Source organism: Caretta caretta, chromosome 4, assembly GCF_965140235.1.
Source record: "Caretta caretta isolate rCarCar2 chromosome 4, rCarCar1.hap1, whole genome shotgun sequence".
In the NCBI taxonomy this organism is placed as follows: Eukaryota; Metazoa; Chordata; order Testudines; family Cheloniidae; genus Caretta; species Caretta caretta.
In genome coordinates this window covers 66,516,186-66,540,146 of record NC_134209.1, presented here as the reverse complement: position 1 = coordinate 66,540,146, position 23,961 = coordinate 66,516,186, and the positions used below count along the sequence as shown (strand labels likewise).

Below are 23,961 nucleotides of genomic sequence, written 5' to 3'. Positions count from 1 at the left end.
CAGAGTATAGAGAAACTCCACTATGCCAAAACTCTCAGAGAATTATCATTACTTGTTCCCTCTGATTATTGATACAGTTTGGATGATAGACTGTTTTGAAATAAATTCATCCAGGTCTCATTCAATAGCATGCTCTTGAGCACCATTACAGAGCATTGTCAGATTATATTTAAGTTTTTAATATATTAGCACACATTCATATGTGTGTGTATATAGACATGCAAATATGCCATAAAGACAAAAGCACACAAAAATACATAAAGTAATTTACGGAGCAGTTTTTTAATATACACTGTGCATGTAAACATTTGAGAAATTGTGCAGTGGAAGTCACTGTAGTCACTTAATATTTTGACTTTGTGAATAATGTGCAGGCTCATGTCTTCCACTTGAAACACAACTGGATGTTAAGAACTACATTGTGTAGCTGTGGCTATTACCTTTCAACCTGGAAAAACAGATGCTATAAATCTTATGGCAGATTTCTGCAGCAGGCATATTGTATATGATAGTGCTATATTTCATTCCACTATTTAGTAAAATGCGACCTAATCAGCAAATGTAACAGCCAGACAATGATTTTCATGCCATGTAACCAAAAAGTTGACAATAACAAAGAAAAAGTTATGTCACATGTTTACATGTATGCGAGCAATAGCATCTATACATTATATTGTCAGTTGCATTTATATGGTTAATAACCCCAATAAAAACATCAAACTCATTTTAAATGTTTGAACTTTGTAAGCATCTCTCTCTCTCTCTCTCTCTCTCACACACACACACACACACACGCTTCAGAACATATGCATGCACAACTCCTATGGACTCCAACAGGAGTTTTGCCCACATGGACTTAAACTTCAGGTCCACAATTTGTAAGCAGTATTCTGCATATCTGTAATTTAGTGACCATCTTCTAGGAAGAGTTTTGGACACTTTTTGTAACACTTTACTGTGTTCCATTGATATTGCTGCATTCCACTTCAATTTCAATCCAAAACAGATACAGTCTCTGCAGAATAACAAGCCTAAGAGATAAACATGACTGGCTAATTATACATGTGCTTCAAGATTCTCTTTTACAAATGATTGCTCTTTTGCTGATATAGAAAAATATATGTTTATTTTGTAAAGAGGGTTAGAATAAATAGCACATTATAATACCCTGCTTTTGGTATCAGTCTGTGCTGTAAGTGCCTAATGTTGGTGCTATTTTTAGATGGTCTATTCCTATCTTTGAATAGTGAAATGCTAATTTCCCAGCTAATGGATTGTCTCATTCTGTAAAATTAAGTAAATAAAATACAGGTGTGGACTGACACATTTCCAGATAAAAGCTTTTAAAATTCATGCTAAACATACTTTTATACAGAATATATTCACCACTCAGTTAAATGTTTCCTTTAAAAAGTGGCAAAAAGACAGAGATAAACTATATCCTCACAGATTCCATATTCAACATCTTCTGAAAATCCCATGGTGACTAATTCTAATCGGCCATCAAGTAAAAAGATGGCTAGGTCCAGGTACATACGGAACTCTTCCTGCTTGGGTCAAAGACTGCAAACATCCTGCACAGTGCTGTGTGAGACTTTCATTTTCATAAGAAGGTGATGTAATTTTCAGAGACAGCAACATTGTCAAGAGGATCCCAATTTGCAGATCTTTAAATTTATAGTAAATCCATTAAATCACCTCTGAAATTAGGTAGAAGGGCAAAGAACTTCTGAATGGATTATATTTTGTGGAACACTCAGTGGATTTCCTGTTTAAACAGCTTTCATGTGACATTTTTTTCCTCCTGGATTGAAGTGGTCTCAGTGTCCTTCAGTCTCAGTTTATGCTGTCCTTATGGCTGCTTCGATCTGTATTGTGGTTATTTAGTTCATGGTTTTTCCACTGAATGCTTGTTCCATTCATTGGCACTGACGTCACTAGACTTTTGGACTGGTAGCAGCAACAGCAGAGACATGACTGGAAAGAAAAAGGGTTCGAAATAACATAAATCTAGCAACTCTCTATAGAACTATATTCTGTCTTCAGATGTGTGCATAAGATTCCAAGTGAAGAAGTGGGAGCTGCACATAGGCAGAGTTTGGCCTTAAAAATGCAGGTGATTCTGTAATTGCCCATCTCTATGCCACAAAATTAAGGCCTGATCTTACACTCCTTATTTAGACAAAATTTTCACTTCACTGAATGGGAATTTTGCCTGAGTAAGGTGTGCAAGTTGAGATCCCACCACACTTCTGAAGTGTAATGCATTGGGTGATACATTCCACACTACAGCAAATCATCCCTTCCAGTCCTGCAAACTACGGCAGTGTTCCAAGACAAGGACTAGTAGTAGCAGACTGGTGGGGATGAGGAAAACAAGAGGAAACCTTTAGATCCTCATCCTCTGCCTTTCTTTCCCTCCTTCTTCTTTCCTCCTATCCTTTCTAAGAAGCAGAGAGAGTAAGAGCAGGAACATACTTTTTTTTTTTTAGCCAGGGGAATGGTGAGGATGATGACTCAAGCCTAAGCTGCTGGATTCTGCACCGGCTGGGAGTCTCCATTACCTCTTTTGAAAAGTGCAACAGCACAACCTGCTCCCTCAGGCTTTCTCCCCCTCTCATGAAATACGAAGTCTGATCTTAGGCAGCTGGGATTTCTGACTGCTCTGGAGAGGGAAGGGGAATGAGGACTGGGATTCCAGCAGCAATAGCAGGACTAGTGACCTCTCCGGGACATAGCAGCAAAAGAGCTTTGCAGATAGGCAGAGCTAGACTCAAGTTAACTGTATTGCGTATTTGTGGGTTGGGATGTAAAATAATTGTATTGATACTCAGGTAGGGGAATAATTTAATTGTAACATGGGAGAGTGGATTGAATTTATTGTTTTTGGTATGGGAGATATGGGGATGGGTTGTAGTGAGGGGATGAGAGGCATAAATTAATTGTCTGACAGGGGTGGGGGCTGGCCTGAACTAATTGTATTGGGGCAGGCAGAGGGACTGAATTAATTATATTGGAGGCAGCCTGGGTAGGTCCAACTCTATTTCCAGTGCCATTTCTCCAGGTATCCAATGAGAGGTCCAGGCAAAGATCCTTTCCACAAACCCACCAGTCCCCAAGCACCCTGGGCAGGGATCACTCTTGCAACCCCCCGCAATTTGTAACCGCTTGCAAACTTGGTTTTATTTCATTCATACAGTGTGGAAGTATCCTAAAAACCCCCTCTAAATTAGTGCATGTAATGCTGAACAAAACACATGTGTTCCACATTGTAACCATTTGTCACATGATTCATTGGCTTGGGTCACACATTGGCAGGTTTGCTTTCTTTCCTTTACTTATAATCATAGACTCATAGAATACCAGGCCCGGGTAGAGACTGTCGAATTGTGGAATTCAACGAATGGCTATGCAGGTGGTGTTGGAGAGAAGGCTTTGGATTCTTTGACCATGGAATGGTGTTCCAAGAAGAAGGATTGGTAGGCAGAGACGGGCTCCACCTAACGAAGAGAGGGAAGAGCATCTTCACAAGCAGGCTGGCTAACCTAGTGAGGAGGGCTTTAAACTAAGTTCACCGGGGGAAGGAGACCAAAGCCCTGAGGTAAGTGGGAAAGTGGGATACCAGGAGGAAGCACAAGCAGGGGAGCACAAGAGGGGAGGACTCCTGCCTCATACTGAGAAAGCAGGACGATCAGCAAGTTATCTTAAGTGCCTATACACAAATGCAAGAAGCCTGGGAAACAAGCAGGGAGAACTGGAAGTCCTGGCACAATCAAGGAATTATGATGTGATTGGAATAACAGAGACTTGGTGGGATAACTCACGTGACTGGAGTACTGTCATGGATGGATATAAACTGTTCAGGAAGGACAGGCAGGACAGAAAAGGTAGGGGGAGTTGCATTGTATGTAAGAGACTAGTATGACTGCTCAGAGCTCCAGTATGAAACTGCAGAAAAACCTGAGAGTCTCTGGATTAGGTTTAGAAGTTTGAGGAACAAGGGTGATGTCGTGGTGGGAGTCTGCTATAGACCACCAGCCAGGGGGGTGAGGTGGACGAGGCTTCCTTCATGCAACTAACAGAAGTTACAAGATCACAGGCCCTGGTTCTCATGGGGGACTTCAGTCACCCCGATATCTGCTGGGAGAGCAATACCGCAGTGCACAGACAATCCAGGAAATTTTTGGAAAGTGTAGGGGACAATTTCCTGGTGCAAGTGCTGGAGGAACCAACTAGGGGCAGAGCTCTTCTTGACCTGCTCCTCACAAACAGGGAAGAATTAGCAGGGGAAGCTAAATCCTAACAGCTAAGGAAATAATACGTATTTTGAAGGATCAGCTGGTTTCACAGTCCCCACCCCACCATTCTACTTCTTTCTACTGTGCTCTTCACTCTCATCTTCTCTCTCACTTTACTACTTTTGTTGTGAATGGGTACTTTAGGAAACACCGACAACAGCAATCTGGAGGCACAGTGTGATAAGTAAAGCAGGTTACTTTAGCCCAAAGTTTTCAGGTGTCCATTTTGAATTCTTGTGAAAAATGGACTATACAGCTGTCTAGCAACTCTGAAAGCCATTCCACTTTTATAACTTCCAAAGTTTGGGTTTAGTTTCCTAACTTTGGGCTTCCAAATTTGAAAATTTGAGCCAAAGTGTGGTTTCCTGATTACAGGCAGATTGGGATTTCGGCCAGACATATTCATCATTCTAAATAGATGCTAATATTGGGAGAAATGTGATCAAATGAATTCCACTCCATGTATGCACATTAAGTGGGTAGACAGTACCTAAGATGTACATGCATAGATCACTGAATGTTTGCCTTGGTGGAGTTTGTCAAAATTCTGTTTTACCGGTTTAGTGTCAACACTGCATGGATAGTTCCAGCTCTCAGTCTAGTATGTGTACTATGTGACCTTCTAGCTAATAAATTAGATAACTTCATACCTTTACATGCTCTTCCTTAAACTTTATAAATACCTTTATTTATCATTAAGTACATTAATGGAGCATGTCTGCGGGACATCTACATAAAAATGTCTCATGCCAGAAGTCTTACCTGGAAACAGTTTTTAAACTTCTTGCTCACAAAATAGAGAGCTATGGGGTTTATACAAGAATTCATGGTTGCCAGGTTAATGCTGATGTAATCCAGTGGCAACAAGAAACTAGGCAACAAAAAAGAAAGTAAAATAATTACAACTCTTTACACATTGTAAGGGCATAAGCATAGCACATGAATACTTTTCTCTAATGCACAGGCCAATTCTCTACTGTCTATATTGATCTTCTTCTAGCATAGGCAATGTGTCAGCAAAGGCCTGTCTGAAATAGCTAGTCAGACATTCCAGTTTGGAAAAATGAGAGGAAGGTGAACAAATAATGGCAGTGATCCAAATTCTGCTCTATCATGAAACCTCATTGGAATGGAATCCCCTAAAACTGAAGGATATAATGGAAGAATCAGAAAATGGAAGAGTCAGCAGTTATAACCTTCTAGTGTCTGGCTCTGACTGCTTAAGTTACCAGTTCTCACAGCTGCATGAGCAATCACATTAAACTCTAAGTAACATATCACCCTATATTTTTTCATTCTAAATGGTTGAGGTAAGAAGATACAATACCTGAACAGTTCACATCTGTTAGGGTCCAATTCATTGTATACCATTTTCTTCAAAATTCGGCTCAAATGGAGAGGAAACCAGCAAAGGGCAAAAATCACTACCAGACAGAAAACTGTCTTTGCAACTTCTCGACGCTGAAGGAAGAAAGCAAAGAAAAAGATTACTGATACATGTCAGTCACATTGCACATGTAAGGGCAGGGAAGTGATAGCAGCACAAAAATAGGCAGTCTAGATAAAAGCATGCACTTAAGATTTCTTGTGCCCAATCCTGCAGTCTTTGCTCATGCAAAACTCATGTTTATTCAGGGACAACTATTACACTGAGTGGGAGTTTTTCATGAGCAAAGACTACAGGCTCAGGCCTTTACAAATGGTTTCACCTTGTCAATGCACACGTCCTGTCCAACAGGTGTGGGTTAGTGAAAGGAATTGTGTCTGTGTGTGTGGGGGGGGGGGGTTTGAGAATATAGCTGTTGCCTCTGCAGCTGCCACTGGAGTATAACATGCAGGTTAAGCCTCTGTCGTTACAATTTTCAGCCACGTAACTCCAGTTAATCTCCAAATGTGACTTAATATTATTATTGCTTCTTTCTTGTAATAGCAGTTATCAAAATATGAAATCTGATATAACTTTGATTTCTGTGCTAAGAATGGGGCTGCTGCTGCCATGAGCACAATTAAGCATTAATGTGAGGAAGGGGAGAAAGTGAGAGAGCAAAAGTGACAATTGAAAGGACACATTTTTATAAACTGAGGCACAAATCCATCTTGGCTGAGCTTTGGAGATCACAGCAAGGGGGAAGTGGTGGAAGGAGTCTGAAATCTGCATGGTGGCAGATACAGTCTTTCCTTTGGGCCGCCTGATTCTGGCTCTATCCCCTTTCAAGCACAGCTGTGGAGAGCACTCTCATAGAGCTGACTTTGTATTATGAACAGGGTATAAGGGCTAGCACTCCCCCTTGTGCAGTGAGACTGCACAGGTACAGCCTTTCGAGGGTCATTCACAGCTGTAGACAGAGGGTCAGGATTTGAGGGGGTGAGGTAGCAATTGCAGCCTCCTCTCAGACCATAATTGCAGGGACTTGCCTGAAGGTTTTAAAACAGCAGTCCAGAAGGTAATCTAGAAAAGAGCTGCAAACCAAGCAAAGTACAGTCTGATATTACTGTGAGTGACTTTGCACCGTAATCAGTGTTTACACTAGACTTCTTTTTGCCACTCATGGTTGCAATGATGGGAACATTAGTGTAAACAAGACATGGGTGTTTTTATCACTATCTAAAACTGTTCAGAGTAAGGAGAGATGAGAGAGTGGTAAAAATGCTGATGGCACCCCGAACCCTGTCTACACTAGCACTCTTACTGTTTCTACCACCAGTACAACAAAGGGTGATTTCCCCAAAAAGTCTAGTGTAGACAAGGCCAAAGGGTTTATAACCAGGATGCATGATCCCTAGCTCTAGCTCTTTGCAAGAAATGTAAAGTATTCAGCTGAGGACCAGGAAAGGACCAGCAGAGCTTTATGTTTATGGGCAAAAATTCAGAAAACATATTTTTGCCAAATCTTTGTAGCAGCATTCCAAGTAATTTAGCCAGTAGAGATTTAAGGTTAAAGAGAGGGTGAGCAAGACTCTCACACTTTCTTAGGAAAGGAAATAACATGCAATCTCCAATATCTACCTAGTCTATAAATTACTCTTGTGTTCTGGGTTTGGTTGAATACCTCATGGTCAGAAGTCACCGGTAGCCTCACTTTCTATTTCTGGAATTTATTTTATTAAAACCTGTTTTGAAATGTTTATAAACTAACTGCAGACACAGCAGCAGTGTTTTCCCAACATTGGATTCCCTAATATTTACCTGCTTAAGATGTTCACTGAGGGCAATTCTCAAATTGCTGTTCCTTCTGTTTAACATTTCACAAGTCATTAGTGTGTAAAAGACAGCCGTACATGCTAGTGGCACGCAGAAATAAAATCCAAACAGCCACCAATCCTTTGCGTTTTTGTAAAACTGAAGATGAGGAAAAAAAAGAGAATGATTTTTTTCCAAATGCAATGCAACAGACAACAGAAATATAACTGAACATGTGGTGGTTGATAGTCGTTCTTCTGAGCCTATTAACTGGAGTGAACTTTGTGCATTCTTGTTCCTTCTAAGATGTGTTTGTGGTGGAGTAGGATTCTGACTGTTTGCAGAAGATTTTTTCTGAGGCATCATCAAGACATTTCTCAGGGAACTAGATAAATATATCTAATTCCTACTCCTGATTTATCATCACTTGTTAATTAGCCCGAAGTTTTAAAGGGTTTGAATTAGTCATAAACCTGTATTTTAATCTCCATAATGGTGTGACTAAACACATCCCTTATGCTAAACTGAGTAGTTACAAGGTATTCTTTCACCAAGCTTTACACCTAGCATATTACGCCCTTGATTACCATGCTATTTCTATATTTAATATAGAGGAATCAGGGAGATGACCTTTAGCCTTGAATACTTTATAGAGATAAAACAGGCATTTGGTGGCAGCATAAACATTCAATTTACCCTGGTGATAACCTGTCTATAACTTTGGTACTATCTGTCTTGGGTTGGAAATTGCTGCTTGAGGAAGTGCTTGCTGGGTATTTATGCTAATTCATGTAAATCAGTGCTCAACGCTTACCACACAACTGACTTGCCACATTGAAACAAGCTGCAGGTTGACTCCTAAGTCCCAATAATAACACAAACACTAAACTGCATATGAAACCTCTAGGATAACAGGTCTTGATAAGAGCCTTTCTCAGCAAAAGTAATTTACCTTTTAAGGCTCCTGTAAACTGTTTTGGATTCCAAAATGGGCAGGTTAAAAATGTCTTGTAAGTGTAATCATCCTCAGCTATCAGTGGATAGATTACTAGTTGGTGTGCTTATGTAGTGGGCAGATAGAGGCCACTTAATGTGTGTTTGTCTGGAAAATGTGAAGCTTAAGACTGGCTGCTTCCAATGGCTTCAGCTGCCTGGTTAGTTTTACCTTTTATTTACCTGATATGCGTGCTATGTGACTTTCATGACAGGAAATCAGGCCCAACAATAACTTCCCAGTATTTTGCTACGTAAACTGCTGGTAGTGATTTAGGAGGCATATTACGTTTGACAAAACATTTACATATTTTATTCCTCTGTTGGCAGCTATATTTGCACACTTGAGGACATGCTGTATTCTATTTTCCCTTTTTAAAGAAGAGCTGTTTTAATCACCAAAACTCTCCATTGAAATATGACATTTTAAATACTTCCTGTCTCTAGGTTATTAGTCGCTGAGCCAGATGTGTGTAAAAGGGGACCACCCCCTTCTTTCTCAAACTCTTTCCCGTAGCTTCTTTATTCCTAATGGATGTGATCTTACTTGTAACATCACAGTTCCCACACCAAAATATCATGATGTTAATAATGGAGGATTATGTGTCTCCTAAACTACTGTAGAAAGAAGTCAGAGGTCTGAGATCTTGTTTACGTATACTTCTGAACAATGCTCAGTTTCTGAAAAGGAACAAAATCAAAGCTATATTGCAAATTAATTGACATCAATTTAATGAGGTTGATTTTTTATCCACTCCATTAGTACAGCCATGGGTTACATGAGAGAAAATATATGTTACTAAGGGAACGCTTTCTCTTTGGACGGGTAGAAGGAAAGGAGGGACCACTGGTCATAGGCCTGATTGTGAAACCTTCATGCATGTTGACTATCACACAAATATTCCCATTGAAGCCAGTGGGACTGTTAGTAAGAAAGTACTCGTCAGGATAAGATTTTCAGAAATGGTCCCAATAGCACTTCTCCTTTAGAATGATTTTGGGTGTTAAGTAGGGTTTTAAAGCCCAGTGCACCCACCTTCCAATGGACCTCCCCACTGGCTAGGATATAACCAGGTCAAAATTTAGTGAACTTACTGCTTCTCCTGTTGCAAAAATAAAGTCCAGAACTGAGATCTGAGAGGTCGTATTGGGAGGGAGGGAAACAACTTTACATTCCAGATGGGACTTCATAGGAGCACACCTAGAAAAGCCACTCAGGGCATATGATGAATCAGCACAGACCCCTCGTGCATTGGCCAAACTCCCTCCGCAGCTGACTTTCTGAATTGTGTTAGTTGGCTCTTTTCTCATCATCAGCATGTGAACGAGAGGATGGTGGGCTCTTTGCATAGCTGTATTCTCTGTGGGCAGAAGTTCCACCACTAGGGATGCACAGCCTGGGTTCTGGTAGCAGAAACCCAAAAGAGAGTCAAGCCTCACATTTTAAAATTTTTGCTGCCTGGGCTGGGCATTTGGAGATTGCCATTTGTCATCTTTTTGGCAGAGAGACAAGGACTGAGAAGACACACACAGAGGGAATTATTTTCCCTGCTCCAGGACGTTCCCCCAGGTCATACTTGAAGCATCTTGGTAGGGGAATATAGGAAAACTTGCACTGCTGTTACCCATGATGGACCTGTTCTGGGCTCAAAAGGAACACCTCACTATCTACAACTCCCATGAGGACTACTGAGTGTGAAAAGAAAAGTTCAAATGAACAACAAAAAATACCCCCACAACCCTGACCAACTTGTAGACTCTGTATGCAGCATTTACTTATTGACATGTCCAAGTTATAAAACCTACAGCAAGATGTCTGTAAATGATTAATTAAGGAATCTGAGCTGCAAGAATCTTACTACAAAGTACAAAACTGGGCTGATTTAAGAGAAATAAGGATCCTTTTGTTTGCCTTGTAAGTCCACATGGAACTAGTTTTCTACAGGAAATGTGCATTTTAAACATGTTTCCTAATGCTCTCAGCCTCCTGGGATTCATGTCCTCACACGAGTCTTTCAAGTCTTTCAAAGGATAATGCTTTGGGGTCAGATTTACTTTTATTAGCTGCGGCTGAATATGGGAACTCATGACTAAAACTGAAGTTCCCTATCCCAGTTAATCTACTTTTTTTTATGAGTCTCAAACTTTAATGGATAAATAAAGCTTTGTTTCACTTTTCAGTCCGACATCCTGCAAGTGTCTATATTCTAATCTGTTGATTGCAAAAGAAGGAACTTTGATTACTTTAAAATTATACAAACCATCATAAACTTGTTTGTAGCATTGAGCATGCAGGTAATATGATCTTCATCTTTGTATTTGAAAGGTATCATGACAAAACCAATTGCTTCTGGAATAGCCAATATAAAGGAGAGAATCCAAATGGAGAAAATTTCAATAGCAGTGATCATGGGGATACCAATTCCCTGAACACGACTCCAGGAGGCAACTGCTCTGTACCTAAAACAAAGAGATAAGCATGACATTCCAGACTATTTTCTTTATTAAGATCTAGAGCTCTTGGGTTGTCTTAACATGTCAGGAATGGTTCTAGATTCCTTAAACTCCCTCAGAATGGCAGCCTGAGATCTGTGTTACCTATGTGATAACAGAGGACCCTACTCATCCAGGAAACCTGCCACCCATAATGCCACCAGCAGCATTGTGGAACAGATCAGATGGCTGGTGGTAGACAGCTGAATGCAAATGTTTACATAGGGCAGCACTGTATCTGCAGGCAGTTAACTAATATTTTATATCCAGAGTAGGGTTGTCAATCTTCCTGGACTAAACTACTGGGAAAAAAAAACCAGACAAACTCATCACAAGCAGGAAAATACGTGTGTTTTGTTTACTCTGCTTAAAGTGCAATCTTCCATATATTTTAAATTCTAAAAATACTGGGTTTTATAGTATGGGGCAATTTCTAGCCTGGCCTCAGAATACAAATAGTAAGGGTGCTAGATAGTGCTATTGACAGCATGTCAGTTCAGTCTCAGTACCTACATCATTTTTCCTATGAGAAACTGCAGCACAGGGTAAGAAAGTCTGAAAATAAAATCCATGCTAAAAACAGTACACTCTTTTCCATAACGTTATCCATTTAAAAATAAAGAGGTTATTTTTCAGAAACAGGCTGTGGTTCTCTGGCAGCAGCAATTCACATATACTTAGCATTTGTAACAGGTTAGCAAAGGCAGTGCAATGTCAAAAGCTGGACTTCATCAAACAGTATATTGTCCCCCTGTAATAATCTAAAGTGGCCTGGTGGGCAGAATTCTTTAATCTGTTCAGTTCCACTTTGCAAACTGTTTATGCTTAATTTGTTTGTTTACTTCCCCAAAATAGTAATAAATAAATATAGTATAGTAATTCCAGATGGGTTTATCATACTGTCTGTTGAAGAAGCATTTTTCTGAAGTTTGGAAAACAAAATAGGAATGCTAGAAATACTGTCCAACTCCTTACGCAATAGTTATGTACAATATGAATATGGGCCCACTGACACAGTAAAAATACCAATGGGAGACGTTGTTAGACATTGTAGGGCCTGGCGTATGTTCCATATACAGTCTCATTAATGTGATGAATTCAGTCTCATACAGCAAGGATGTTTGGGAAATAGACTGAATCAATGGATGCAGGATTGGGCCCTTACTCTCAGAGGAAAACTATTGGACAGCAGGACTGTAGAATAATAGCAGAGAATATAAAAGTGGTAAGGTGCAAAGTGCTCAGTTTTTCATCAATTTAATAGTATACACACTAGAATCTCTCTCTCTAGTGTATACTGCCGGGTCATACAGCATACTTGCAAGACATGCTGGGGAAAGGCTCTTAGGCTTAAGTTATATAAGCTATTAAAACAGCCTAGGCCATTTTAGACTTGTGGGGTGGAGGGAGGAAAAACTCAAAAAAACCTTATTTTAAATGTATTCCTATGCTCTGAGAATGCCCTAAGAGTTTCAGGTGATCGCTCAGTCCCTGGAGGGCATATGAGACAGAGCTATAAGATCATCTAACTGAGCAAACTGTATTTGAATGATTTAAGACATTACCCTCAGTAACAGAGCTGACTGAATAGCGAAAGAAATGTTGCCGTAATATTTATTCACTTTCAAAATCAAGTTTGTTTGATCACATCTTTGACCCTTTTCAATGTTGTTTTGTGAAAAAATTTCAAGTGCTTGAATTTTACTAGCAGGATCATTTCAGCACATGTACATGAATATTCATAGAAACTGAACTTTGAATTGTATGTTTGGTTGTAAAATTCTCATTCAGTCATGTGATATCATTTCAGTTCCCCAATTGGATGATGTATATAACCAATATTGTGTAATTGTGAACTGCAAATTACAGTCAACTACACTATCTGAAGTTCGTGCTGTTAGTTACTCATGTAACTTTTGTAACTGAGTGAATTGCAAGTTGTGAACCTGATTCTCTACTCCCCACACTTTGTGCCGTCAGTTACACTTCTGCAAAGTAAACTATTATTCAGATTTGGTCATGTTTTACAACCTTTTTGCACAGCTGTAAATCACTATACAAGAGGGAGGGCAGTGGAGAATTGGGTCCTGCATATTCAGTTATGATTTTTGCAGCTCACAATTCAAACGACTCATCAGACCAAGAATTATTTATTGAATGTGAATAATTTCAAATAAAGAAGAAATTTAATAATTTGATTATCAGAATTTGTTGAATACATTTTCATACAGAAATTATACGGTCAGCTGTACTCAATTGGTACGAGGATAACTTCAGTAAAATAGTGGTACTTTAATTTTACAAGTGTGTGTACTATGAACTATTTAATACACAGGATCTTTGTCTAGCCTCCAATGGCCTATGATTAGGTGTGTGAAAATGTTGCAGAGTTTGATGCCTTCAAACTTACAGAAATATAGTATGTATATCAGGGAAGTATAATAAAACAAAGGAGCATAATACAGTGCATTAAATTCCCCAACCTAAAAGCCATGTGTGTGTTTTCTGACTTTTCTTTTTCTTTTGTTTTTATTTTCTTTTTCTCGCCATTAATGTCCAACACATTCTATTCATCTCCAGATTGTTTTCTTTTCTCTTTTTCTGCATTTGTTATTCTCTCTATTCTTTGAAAAGCCCCATCTTCTTTCTTTTCAATCTTTAGCTTTCCTATTATGTTGTTTACCCACTTGCTTGCTCCTATATCATATTGTGTCCATCCCTTGCTGTCCTTCTCCTGTGCTCTCTACTTTCTTTTACTCTACACAGTCTTAATTATTTATCCTCACTTGGTCTTCATTGCCTCTAACCAGTCCTCCCTACTATTTGGCATGTATATAATGCTTTTAGATTCATAGAGTTTAAGACCACAGGGAACCATTAAATCATCTAGTCCAGGGGTGGGCAAACTACGGCCCAGGGGCCGCATCCAGCTCTTCAGACATTTTAATCCAGCTCTCGAGCTCCTGCTGGGGAGCAGGGTCTGGGGCTTGCCCTGCTCAAGCAGTCCAGCCAGGGAGCCAGGATCTGGGGCTTGCCCCACTCTGTGCATGCCGTGCCTCCACACGGCTCCCAGAAGCAGCGGCATGTCCCCCCTCCAGCTCTACACACTGCCCCCGCCCCAACCCCGCAGCTCCCATTGGCCTGGAACTGCGGCCAATGGTAGCTGCAGTGGCGGTGCCTACAGACGGGGCAGCATGCAGAACTGCCTGGTTGCCCCTCTGTGTAGGAGCCAGAGGGGTGACATGCCTCTGCTTCCGGGAGCTGCTTGAGGTAAGCACTGCCCGGAACCTGCACCCCTACCCCTCTCCCATGCCCGTGCCCCAGCCCTGATCCCCCTCCTGCCCTCCAAACCCCTTGGTCACAGCCCAAAGCACGCTCCTGCACCCCCAACTCCTCATTCCCAGCCCCACCCCAGAGTCCGCACCCCAGCTGAACCCCGCCCCCCCCCCCCCGCATCCCAACCCCTATCCCAGCCCAGAGTCCCGTCCCGCACCCTGAACTCCTCATTTTTGGCCCTACCCCAGAGCCCGCACCCCCAGCCGGACACCTGACCCCCTCCCACACTCCAAGCCCCAATTTTGTGAGCATTCATGGCCTGCCATACAATTTCCATACCCAGATGTGGCCCTCGAGCCAAAAAGTTTGCCCACCACTGATCTAGTCTGATCTTCTGTATGTAACAGACCTTTAAATATAACCCAGGTTTCAGTGTTCCCTCTAATTTTTCCCACATGTGTGGAATGAATTTTGTTATATCACCTTTATATTGGTGCACATAATAAAATTCATGGGTCGGGGGTGGGGCTAAGGGGTTCGGAGTGTGGGTGTTGGGGGGATAGGCACCCCTCCTCTGGCCATGTCAGGTCTGAGCCAGGGCTAGGTTGGGGCCATGGGAGGGGCGCCCCAGTCACGGCAGGTCCAGAGCTAGATTGGGGCTGGGGAAGGGGTGCCCCAGTCGCAGCAGGTCCGGGCTGGGATTGGGTTTGGGCCACCCCTCCCCCGGCCGTGGTAGGTCCTGACTGGCTGGGTTCCCTGAGCTCCTGCGTGGCACTTCATAGGCTACTGCACACCTGTGCAGCCGCACAGCTTACAGGGAACTTAGCTGGGTACCCCTGCATTAATAGTTTGCCCAGTAGTTTGTGTTTGGCTAAAGTATATGCTCCAAAAAAGCATTCCGTCTTCATTTGAAGACATCAGGAGTTGGAGAATCCACCACTATCCTTGGCAGTTTGTTCCAATGGTTAATCACCCTCACTGTTAAAAATGTGTGACTTATTTCTGATTGGAATTTGCCTCATTCATCTTCCAGCCAATGGTTCTTATGCCTTTCTCCACTAGAATAAAGAGCCCTTTAGTATCCGGTATTTTCTTCCTGCAGAGGTACTTCTACACTGTAATCAAGTCAGTCTTAATTTTCTGTTTGATAAACTGAACCGACAGAGTTTTTAGAGTGTCTCAGTGGAAGGCTTTTCCCCGAGGCTTTGAATTATTTTTGTGCGTTTTTCCTGCACCCTCTCCAATTTTTTGAAATGTAGACATCAGAACTGTATGCAGTATTCCAGTATAAGTCTCACCAATGCTGAATACAGAGGTAAAATCATCTATCTGCTCCTACTCACTCCTCCATGTTTATATAGAAGTTAACAAACATTATGTAATCATCACAACAACCCTATTGTAGTTAAGTACTACCATCCCCATTTTACAGAAGGGGAAACTAATGCAGAAAGGGGAAGTGATTTGACCAAGGACAAAGAACGAGTTATTGTCAGAATCAAATTTAGAATAGAAATAATCCCTTGCTTTCAATCCTGTGCTAACTCCACTAAACCACATTGGTTCTCTGCTATTGATCTAGTTTTTTTGGGAAGAGACCACAATGACTGCTCACTAGAAAAGCCAGCTCAGCTGCAGCCAGCTGGCTGGTGGCTGGGAGGATATTTATGGTGACCACTCAGTGCTGTGGTTTATTGGCATAATCTTGCCCATCTGCATAGATACTGAAAACTTGGCTACCACATGAAAGCATATAACCTGGAGTTAGTGTTCCACACAGTACAGTATGCAGCAAAGGCTAAATAAGACCTTACACATACGGGATGAGATCCTTACCTTTACCCTTCACCTTACAATCATTGTCTGGGACATGAGCAAGAGTAAAAAACTCAGTGGGGAAAAAAAGCCCTGAGTGACCTAAGTTTTCCCAACATTAGGCAGTACTGTAGACATAGCCTTAGTCACAGTCAGGCACTGTGTAGAAAAGACTCAGACTGTAGCCATCAGCATGAACCAGAATTTAAAAATGCCTGACAGGGAATTGCAACAAATGTGTGTTTCCTTTGAAGGGTAAAAGACTGGTGTGGCACTGTCTGTCAGCCTCTAAAAACCTTCTCCACATATGAACAGTATTGTCCCCCTGGGTATAAACAGTTAAACCTTAGTTCACGATCCATGCAGGCCAGTTTCTGTGTGGGCCTGGGTAATGGGTAGGGTTTCATAATAGACAGATGCAGTTAAAGGCAGGGACAATCTTGCAAAAAGGAGCAAACATATGGTTCCTAAATCAGGGTTAACATCCACAAAAGATGATTAGAGGAGCAACAGTGACCAAAGATGTGGAACACTGGGTTTTTCTGATTGTTCTGCCATTTGAAGTCAAGGATGTATGTGTAATTGACACCAACTGTGGGGCTTGAGGCATAAAACAAAGCTGTTTTATTAATGACCATGTATAACTTTTTCAGATATTTAATTACCTATTGCTCTAGAGAAGTAGTAATTAAAGCAGCAATGCTTTGTCTTGACTTCCCTTTCAGATAGAATTTCACTGGAGTTTGAATCAATGTTCAGACTTCTTTTCCAGTAAGATCTCAGATTTATTTTGTATTTTAACAAGGCTTTTAATATGACAAAGGAGGTTGGAGGGTTGGGTTTTTTAGCTTGTTACTTATGAAGTGAGCTGTAGCTCACGAAAGCTTATACTCTAATAAATGTATTAGTCTCTAAGGTGCCACAAGTACTCCTTTTCTTTTAACATGATAATAGTTATAATGTTTATGAATACGGTTATTTTACCCCCAACCCATGTTTCTGTGTTTTGCACAATAAAACCAATTAATTTGGCAATAACAAATGAAACCTTTACTTATGTAAAGGCTTCCTTATTTTGTTCTCTGCTTTACTTCCTCAAGTTCTAGTTGAAAATGTTGATAACTTTGATACACAATTTGTCCACAAATATAAGAAATGATGTGTTAATGCAATGATGCCAAGCTCAAAGCAGCACTTCCAAAAACTATGTTGGCTTAGTTTTGCACCATGGAAAACTAGATGCACAATTAAAAAATTTATATAATCCACAATTAGCATAGTATCTGTATCTGAAATGGAACATAACATTGCGCTATTACCTCATATTTCTTTAACTGCACCCCAAAACTGAAAAACTTAAAACTCCATCAAGTTTTGGGTCTGAGCACTGGAAAAATAATTTTATCTCCCAAAAGATGTGGGAATGATATTTGCCTCAGTGTAAAACTTTGAAGTAGAAATGTGAGATCGTGAGAGAGTGCTCTAAGGAACAGATCCTATATCAACAACGTATGTGGAATGTATAGTTTATGGGATACATTCTGAGCAGTGCGATCCCACTGGGCCCTATGCTACTCTCACTAATACTACAGTAAATTGGGAGTAACTCCATTATAGTCAATTATCACATATATAATACTTTACAAACATTAACTAATTAATCACCAAAACAACCCTATGCTATTTCCATTGAAGTATAAAGCTAGTGTGGGATTAGAATCAGTATTGTGTTAGTTCTCAACACTTAACATTCCTCACAAGGGTATTGTTATCCCCATTTTATATGCTTTGCCAAGGATACATTATTTAGCATCTCACGCTACTACAGTAAATATTTGCAGGGAATATGTTGGGGGCAAACAGACATGTAGGGTCCGATTCAAATTTCAGTTGCACCAGAGTAAATCTCGATTAACCCCAGTGAAATCAGGAACTGCCCCAGAGAGTCAGTTTTCAAAATTTTCAAATGAGGGTGTCTAAAGTTAAATACTTACATAAAAGTGACCTGAGTTTCAGAGATGCACTCAGATCTCCCACTGACTTCAACACTTTTGAAAACCAGGCCCACTTTATTTAAGTCAATTGGACATCTACTGTCATCAGTAGGAGCACTGGATGCTTTTTGAGTGCACCCCTAAAAATAAGGACACTTTTATTTAGGGGCCTACGAATGGATTTAGGTTCTTGACCTTAGGCACCCAGGTTTGAAAATCTGGGCATGAGTGATTTGTCCATGGCTACAAAGGAAGTAAGTGCAAGCCAGGATTAGAACACAGGGATTCTTTGGCCCGTGCTGTGCTTTTAGATCATTGCCCACAATGACTTGCACCGAGAAAGCTATTTGTCCTTTGAGTGAGGAAAAATTGGGATTTTAGTACATACATTTCGTACATACATACAAAAAAGACGAAAAATTGCCACACAACAAATCTTAACAGTAAAACTGAATCCTATATGTTTTTGAGAGTATGAACAAGACGTATTGTTAAGGTATGCACTTATACCTATGGTATAACCACACCATTCACGGCTCTCAGTTTTAGAACAAGCACAAGTGAGAGGTCTCAAAGAACAGTGTCCAACAAAAGGATGAGAGATACTATACCTGTCCACACTAAGGGCACAGAGATTGAGGACTGTGATGCCCACTGATGCCTTCTGTATAAAGGGGAGGAATTTGCAAAGAAACAGCCCAAAATCAGAATCCGCAAATGGCCACCGCTGAGCATGAAGCTAAAGAAAGGACATAAGATAATCAGAAATGATAACGTAGACAGTGAATATGTAACAACCTGTAATCATGACCTATCTTCGGATCCAGCCCTGATAGCCCAAAATTCTACATGTTTTAGCAATTCTCTTGGTAATGAATGAAAGTGGGAGGTAATTCTGCTGCCGTAGAAACATGGAGGAATTAAGGAGAGTGTTTAAACATAAGCAGTGGGAGGATGTATTGATCCTCTCCAACTGAGGTAGTAACAGTTTCACTGTTAAAGGATCCTTTCCTAAAATGCTTCAGACACTGTTATGCGCACAGAAAATCAAATTCAGCCCTACCCTGGCATAAACTGGAGCAAACCCCATGTGTCTGCTTTCATCAGGGCTGAATTTGGCCCAGAGTCTAGCATTCAAGGCATGACTCACACCTCATAATGGGACACTTAAGAGCCTAATTCTCATTGTTGCACACAAACAGATTCTTATCATTGTAAATTTACCACTGGAACTTGTGACAGTTTTGGATGTTGGATTATGAAACCTGTGGAAAGATCATTATTACATGTATACAATTTGTACCATGTTATATTTTAAAGGGCAGGCATCCCCCAGGTGGGCTGTGGTAGGTGACAATAGAGAGGCAGTTTTAAGTGAGTATATGCATGAGTGGCAGCAGTTTGGACTAACATTTCTCTCCCCTAGGATGTATCAACATAACAAATGTGAATAAATTGATTCTTGTGCACAATTAGGGAACCAACAGTAATCTCCATCCCAGCTGTCATTTATGCTTTGAACAAGTAAAGATGCGTGCAAAGCTTTGCTCCTTGTATTACAGTTTTTTCACATCTATGAAATAGGTTATATAACTCAAAGCCTTATATATAAAATTGAAATACAATGCATCTGAGCCTGGGATGAGATTCTGTCAATGTCCTGAAGTCTGCATAACAGCATTTTTTGAAGGAAGTACAGAATAATAACAATACGTTCATTTTTTTATTTATACCCGAGCTTACTAACTAAAGGCATGGAAGTATTTGTATGACACTCTGCAAGTGGTGATCACAAATGTCTTCCATCTGTTTCAGGGGAAGGTGGGAAGTAATACCCAGTTACTTTGGAGACTTGTAGAGACTATGCTGAGTTTCTCATTGTGTATAACTTAACTAACAGCAATGATGGGCCCAACCAGCCCCCATGGGTCCTAATCCTCTGAACATTTGAGGAAGTTGAGATCCAGATCTAGATCTTAATTTTGTGGATGGCTGAATTAAACCCTGAGATTTGAATATCCCCAAGTTTCACCTCAGAAAAGACTAGTCCCTGCACTTGTGCTTTTCTTCCTCTCTGCACACAAGCACCCAGGTCAGGCACAGTCTGACCAAAAACCTTATATCAGACCAGCCTTGTTCTAAACATTGGCCAACCACAGTGTGAACTGGTGCCAAATTAGAATTGATAATGAAATCCAAAACCACATGAGTTTCATGACATTTAGGTTTTGCTGTGTACATTTCCTACATATCTGCTAAGCACACAGAATATTATTTTCAAATGTCAACGTAATAGCCTACAGATACAACTGTGGCATTTCCAATCAAAAATTTGTGGAATGTCATATTCCGGCTGCCACTGATCCAGGGCACAATGGTAAAAGGTGGGAGCAAGGAGTCATCCTTTCCCCTGGTACAGCTACACAAGAATCATCTGGAATCTTGGTGCTTTTGCCTTTTGAATACAAAAGGAAAAGTGAGTGTTAGTGGGTCAAGACTCCATCATTGCTGCAGTAGGCTTAAAAGTCATAGAATAATCTTGTATATTAACTCTGCTACTAAGAAAGCAACAAGATGAGGTCTTTGGTATAATGTCTTAAGGATCTTCTCAAGATAAAATCACTCAGAGAAAAAAACTGTATAACATCTTTTCTGATCGTGCTTGTAGAATTGGAATAGATCCCAATCTCTCCAATTCCCAGCAGAGCCTTTGAGTCTCTTCGTGCTCTCTCTTATGCCAGTTTTACATCATTATAACTCAGTGGAATTACTCTGATTACATTGGTACAAATGGTAGCAGAATGAGACTTCATCCCTGTAAACTGATACTACCTATCTGTACAACAGCCCACCGTCTGAGTGCTAGCTTGAGCTTGCTTGTTTTTAGATTACAAAAATCTTGAGTTTATTTCCACAAATTCTCTTTTTTCCCCCTCTCTTCCTTTTTATTTTCAGCCTGAAATCTGGGGAAAGAGAATATCTTGGACACTTCCCAGCCAGCATCTTTCCTCACGTGAGCCCCAAACAGAACTCTGGTCACTGTGGAGCCCAGGGAACTTTTTCCAACCCTTATTGTTTATTACTGGACACCATAAAGGCATCTATTCCTGAAGTGCTTTTATACCGAGATTGGCTCCTCGGGTAAATCTAATTCAGAGCTTTGACAATCAGATAGTCCATAAACATCTGTCCTCTTGTTTCCTGACTGAAGGCCAGACAAATGATTACTCTGTGGTATTAATTGGGTCACTCATCAGTGCATAATTGTTTGTTATGGGGTTTCTTGCACCTTCCTTTGAAGCATCTGGCTTAAGAATGACAAAATCTTGGAATAAACTGGACAACAGGGTTTGATCTGGTATGGCAATTCCTATTGTTCTCAGCCAATTCCAAACATCTCTCCACTACACTACTTTGTTGCAAAAGCTTTTTATCTTTGGAGATATTTTGAAAATCTGTCTCTTCTGTCTATGCACTTTGGTTTCCAGGCCATCAATTCTTCTATCCACCTTGATTATCTGGTTAGTAATTTGGACTGTCATTTTTTTCAAGATTACATTCCGGAATCCACATATGATGTGGATGACCATCAATGTTGGTAAAGGGAAGGTGTGTATGTAGCTGTTTTGAGCACAGGACTGAGAATCATGACTCCTTAGTTCTATTCCCAGCTCTGCCCTGACTGCGGTGCAAACTGGGCAAGTCACTGCACAGCTCTGTGCATCAGTTTACCATAACAGTGTTATGATAAGCCTTTGTTAACCAAGCCTGTGTTAACCAAGCCTTTGTTATACTATAACACTGTTATGGGTAACATACCTTAGTCTCATCTCAAGCTCTTTCCACCTATGGAATGCTCTCTGGTGATTTGCTGCCTCCTCATGACATGCCAGATTTCTAGCCAGATTTTTCCAGTTCTTTGTTCCTGTAGAATGCAATGTGGCTGGAACATTAGACTGGAAGAGTTTGCAACAAAAACAGCATGCAGCATTCTGAGATTTTGAGTACATAAGCCATGGCCTCTACACTTTGTCACCATTGGGGATTTCACACCAGTAATGTGTTGGATGGAAACTTCTATTTTCATTGTCTTTGGGGAACATGAAATTTTTCACTTGCTGTTGCCCATGCAGTACAAGGAAGTCCCTCAGGCTACTGCTCAAGAGGGTCCACAGTCCTGGATCATCTAGACTTAAGGAACTAAACTCAGCAGCTGCTGTTTCTTGTGCCTCCACCACAGTCTTCTCTGATCTACACTTTTCTTCAGGAATGTGCATGGTTACATCCATTTGAGATTGAGATATGGATGCTGCAGTACCTGCCAGATCACCTGCACTCTAACTGGAAGATGAGGCATCTCCTCACCACTCACATCCTCACTGGGGCCAGAAGGCTCACCATGAACATTTGTGTCTATGTATCTCAGGAGAGCTCCTTCCTGCTTAGATAGAAAAGCTTCCTTTGCTTGCTTGCTTTTTCTGAATGCTGCCCCAGAGGGGCGTTTTCTTCTTTCACTCTTGACTGCTGTTCTGTGTCAGCTATAGTGGCTCTCAACACTCAGTTGAAGGGGACAAATAAGCAGGGTGGTAGCAGGGCCTGTGTGAGGGAAGATGTCAGTGTCTTAAGGGCCTAACTGACTCCTACTACTTCAGTTGACTGCCTGTTCTCCTCAAGTGGATTACAGGAAGCAGCAGGAAACAGGAAGCTTCCTGAGAAGCTGGTGTTAATCAGTCTAGGCTCCTGGGGTGCTAGAGAAGTACATAAGAGGGTCCCCCTCCTCTCTCTCCCTGCAGCTCATGCTGCTTTCTGTTATTCCCTCTCACCTTTTTTCCTGCCTGCCTGTTATGATTCTTGTGCCCTCCTTCCTCCAGCACAGCACTCCACCATCTCTGTGCATCTTGTGCAGGGAGAATACATATGCACCAGCAGCAGACACAATTTTCTACACTCTGGGTCCTAGTGGCACCCCCCACAGTCTGGCACCTGAGGCGGCCGCCTCAGTTCACCTCAAGGTAAAGCCAGCCCTGACTGCATTTTAGAAGCTGGATGGGAAGTGGGTGGGGGAAGCTCAAAGTTTTGATAGTTGGAAGTTTTACTGCCTGGGAAATGCAGGAGGCAGCTTAATATATTGGGATAAGCATATTACCTGAATGCTTTTTCTAACATAATAAGCAGTAAAATAGTTAATAATGTTGACAATCAATATCATTAGGTTTCAGAGTCAACACCCAGTTTCTGTTTCGGGCTGTCTGCATACTTGGATAGACTCTACTACTTTGGCATATGGTAAATTCATATTCTGAAAGTTATCTTTGCAGCCATATGGCTTAGAACCCTTTTTTCTAAAAAAAATGAAAGCTTAAATTTTGGAGCACAATTCTGCAGCATGTGTGGGTGAACGCTGCACCAAATTCTGCAGCAGCAGAATTACAGAATAGACGCTGGTAATAGCTCTGCATTCTGACATCCAAGGTAAACACTTTTTTTCTCTCTATTAATATGTTCCAATTGTTAAAAATTATTTAATCAGAATACGACAAATGATATATTAAATATTCCTATGGAGTCAGCAAAATTTACATCTGGTTTAATCTTACTTATAGTACAGGCTACTTATCTAGTATTTCTAAATTAAAGTTCACAGCTTGTTGTCAAAGCTACTGGCTGTTGAGTGGGGAAAAGTTTGCATGACACAGCAAAATATTCAGTATTCATTGAATACTGAGCATTTAGGTATTCATCCTGTCCTTTAAGGATAAGTTCTGATCTGTCCCATTGAAATTTTGCCCCAGTTTACACCCATCCGCCACAGTCACTCAGAATACTTGAATTGCTTCTATTTATGCTTTTTGGCACATAATAGTTTTTTTTTTTTAAGTGCCCCTTCAAACATTTGAAAAAAATCAGTGTG

The 23,961-nt window shown here is 40.8% G+C and overlaps 1 protein-coding gene across 1 annotated transcript in view; it reads right to left on the bottom strand.

Annotated features, from left to right (window-relative positions):
• Positions 1-263: 263 nt before the first annotated feature.
• EDNRA (endothelin receptor type A) overlaps positions 264-23,961 on the bottom strand; it is a 39,663-nt gene continuing 15,965 nt past the window's right edge. The window contains exons 3-8 of the mRNA XM_048847485.2: positions 18,662-18,789; positions 10,734-10,932; positions 7,486-7,638; positions 5,626-5,759; positions 5,061-5,169; positions 264-1,977 (exon numbers count right to left, since the gene is read on the bottom strand). Coding sequence (XP_048703442.1) covers positions 1,837-1,977; positions 5,061-5,169; positions 5,626-5,759; positions 7,486-7,638; positions 10,734-10,932; positions 18,662-18,789 — 864 coding nt within the window. The 3' untranslated portion in view covers positions 264-1,836. The remainder of the gene's footprint in view (positions 1,978-5,060; positions 5,170-5,625; positions 5,760-7,485; positions 7,639-10,733; positions 10,933-18,661; positions 18,790-23,961) is intronic.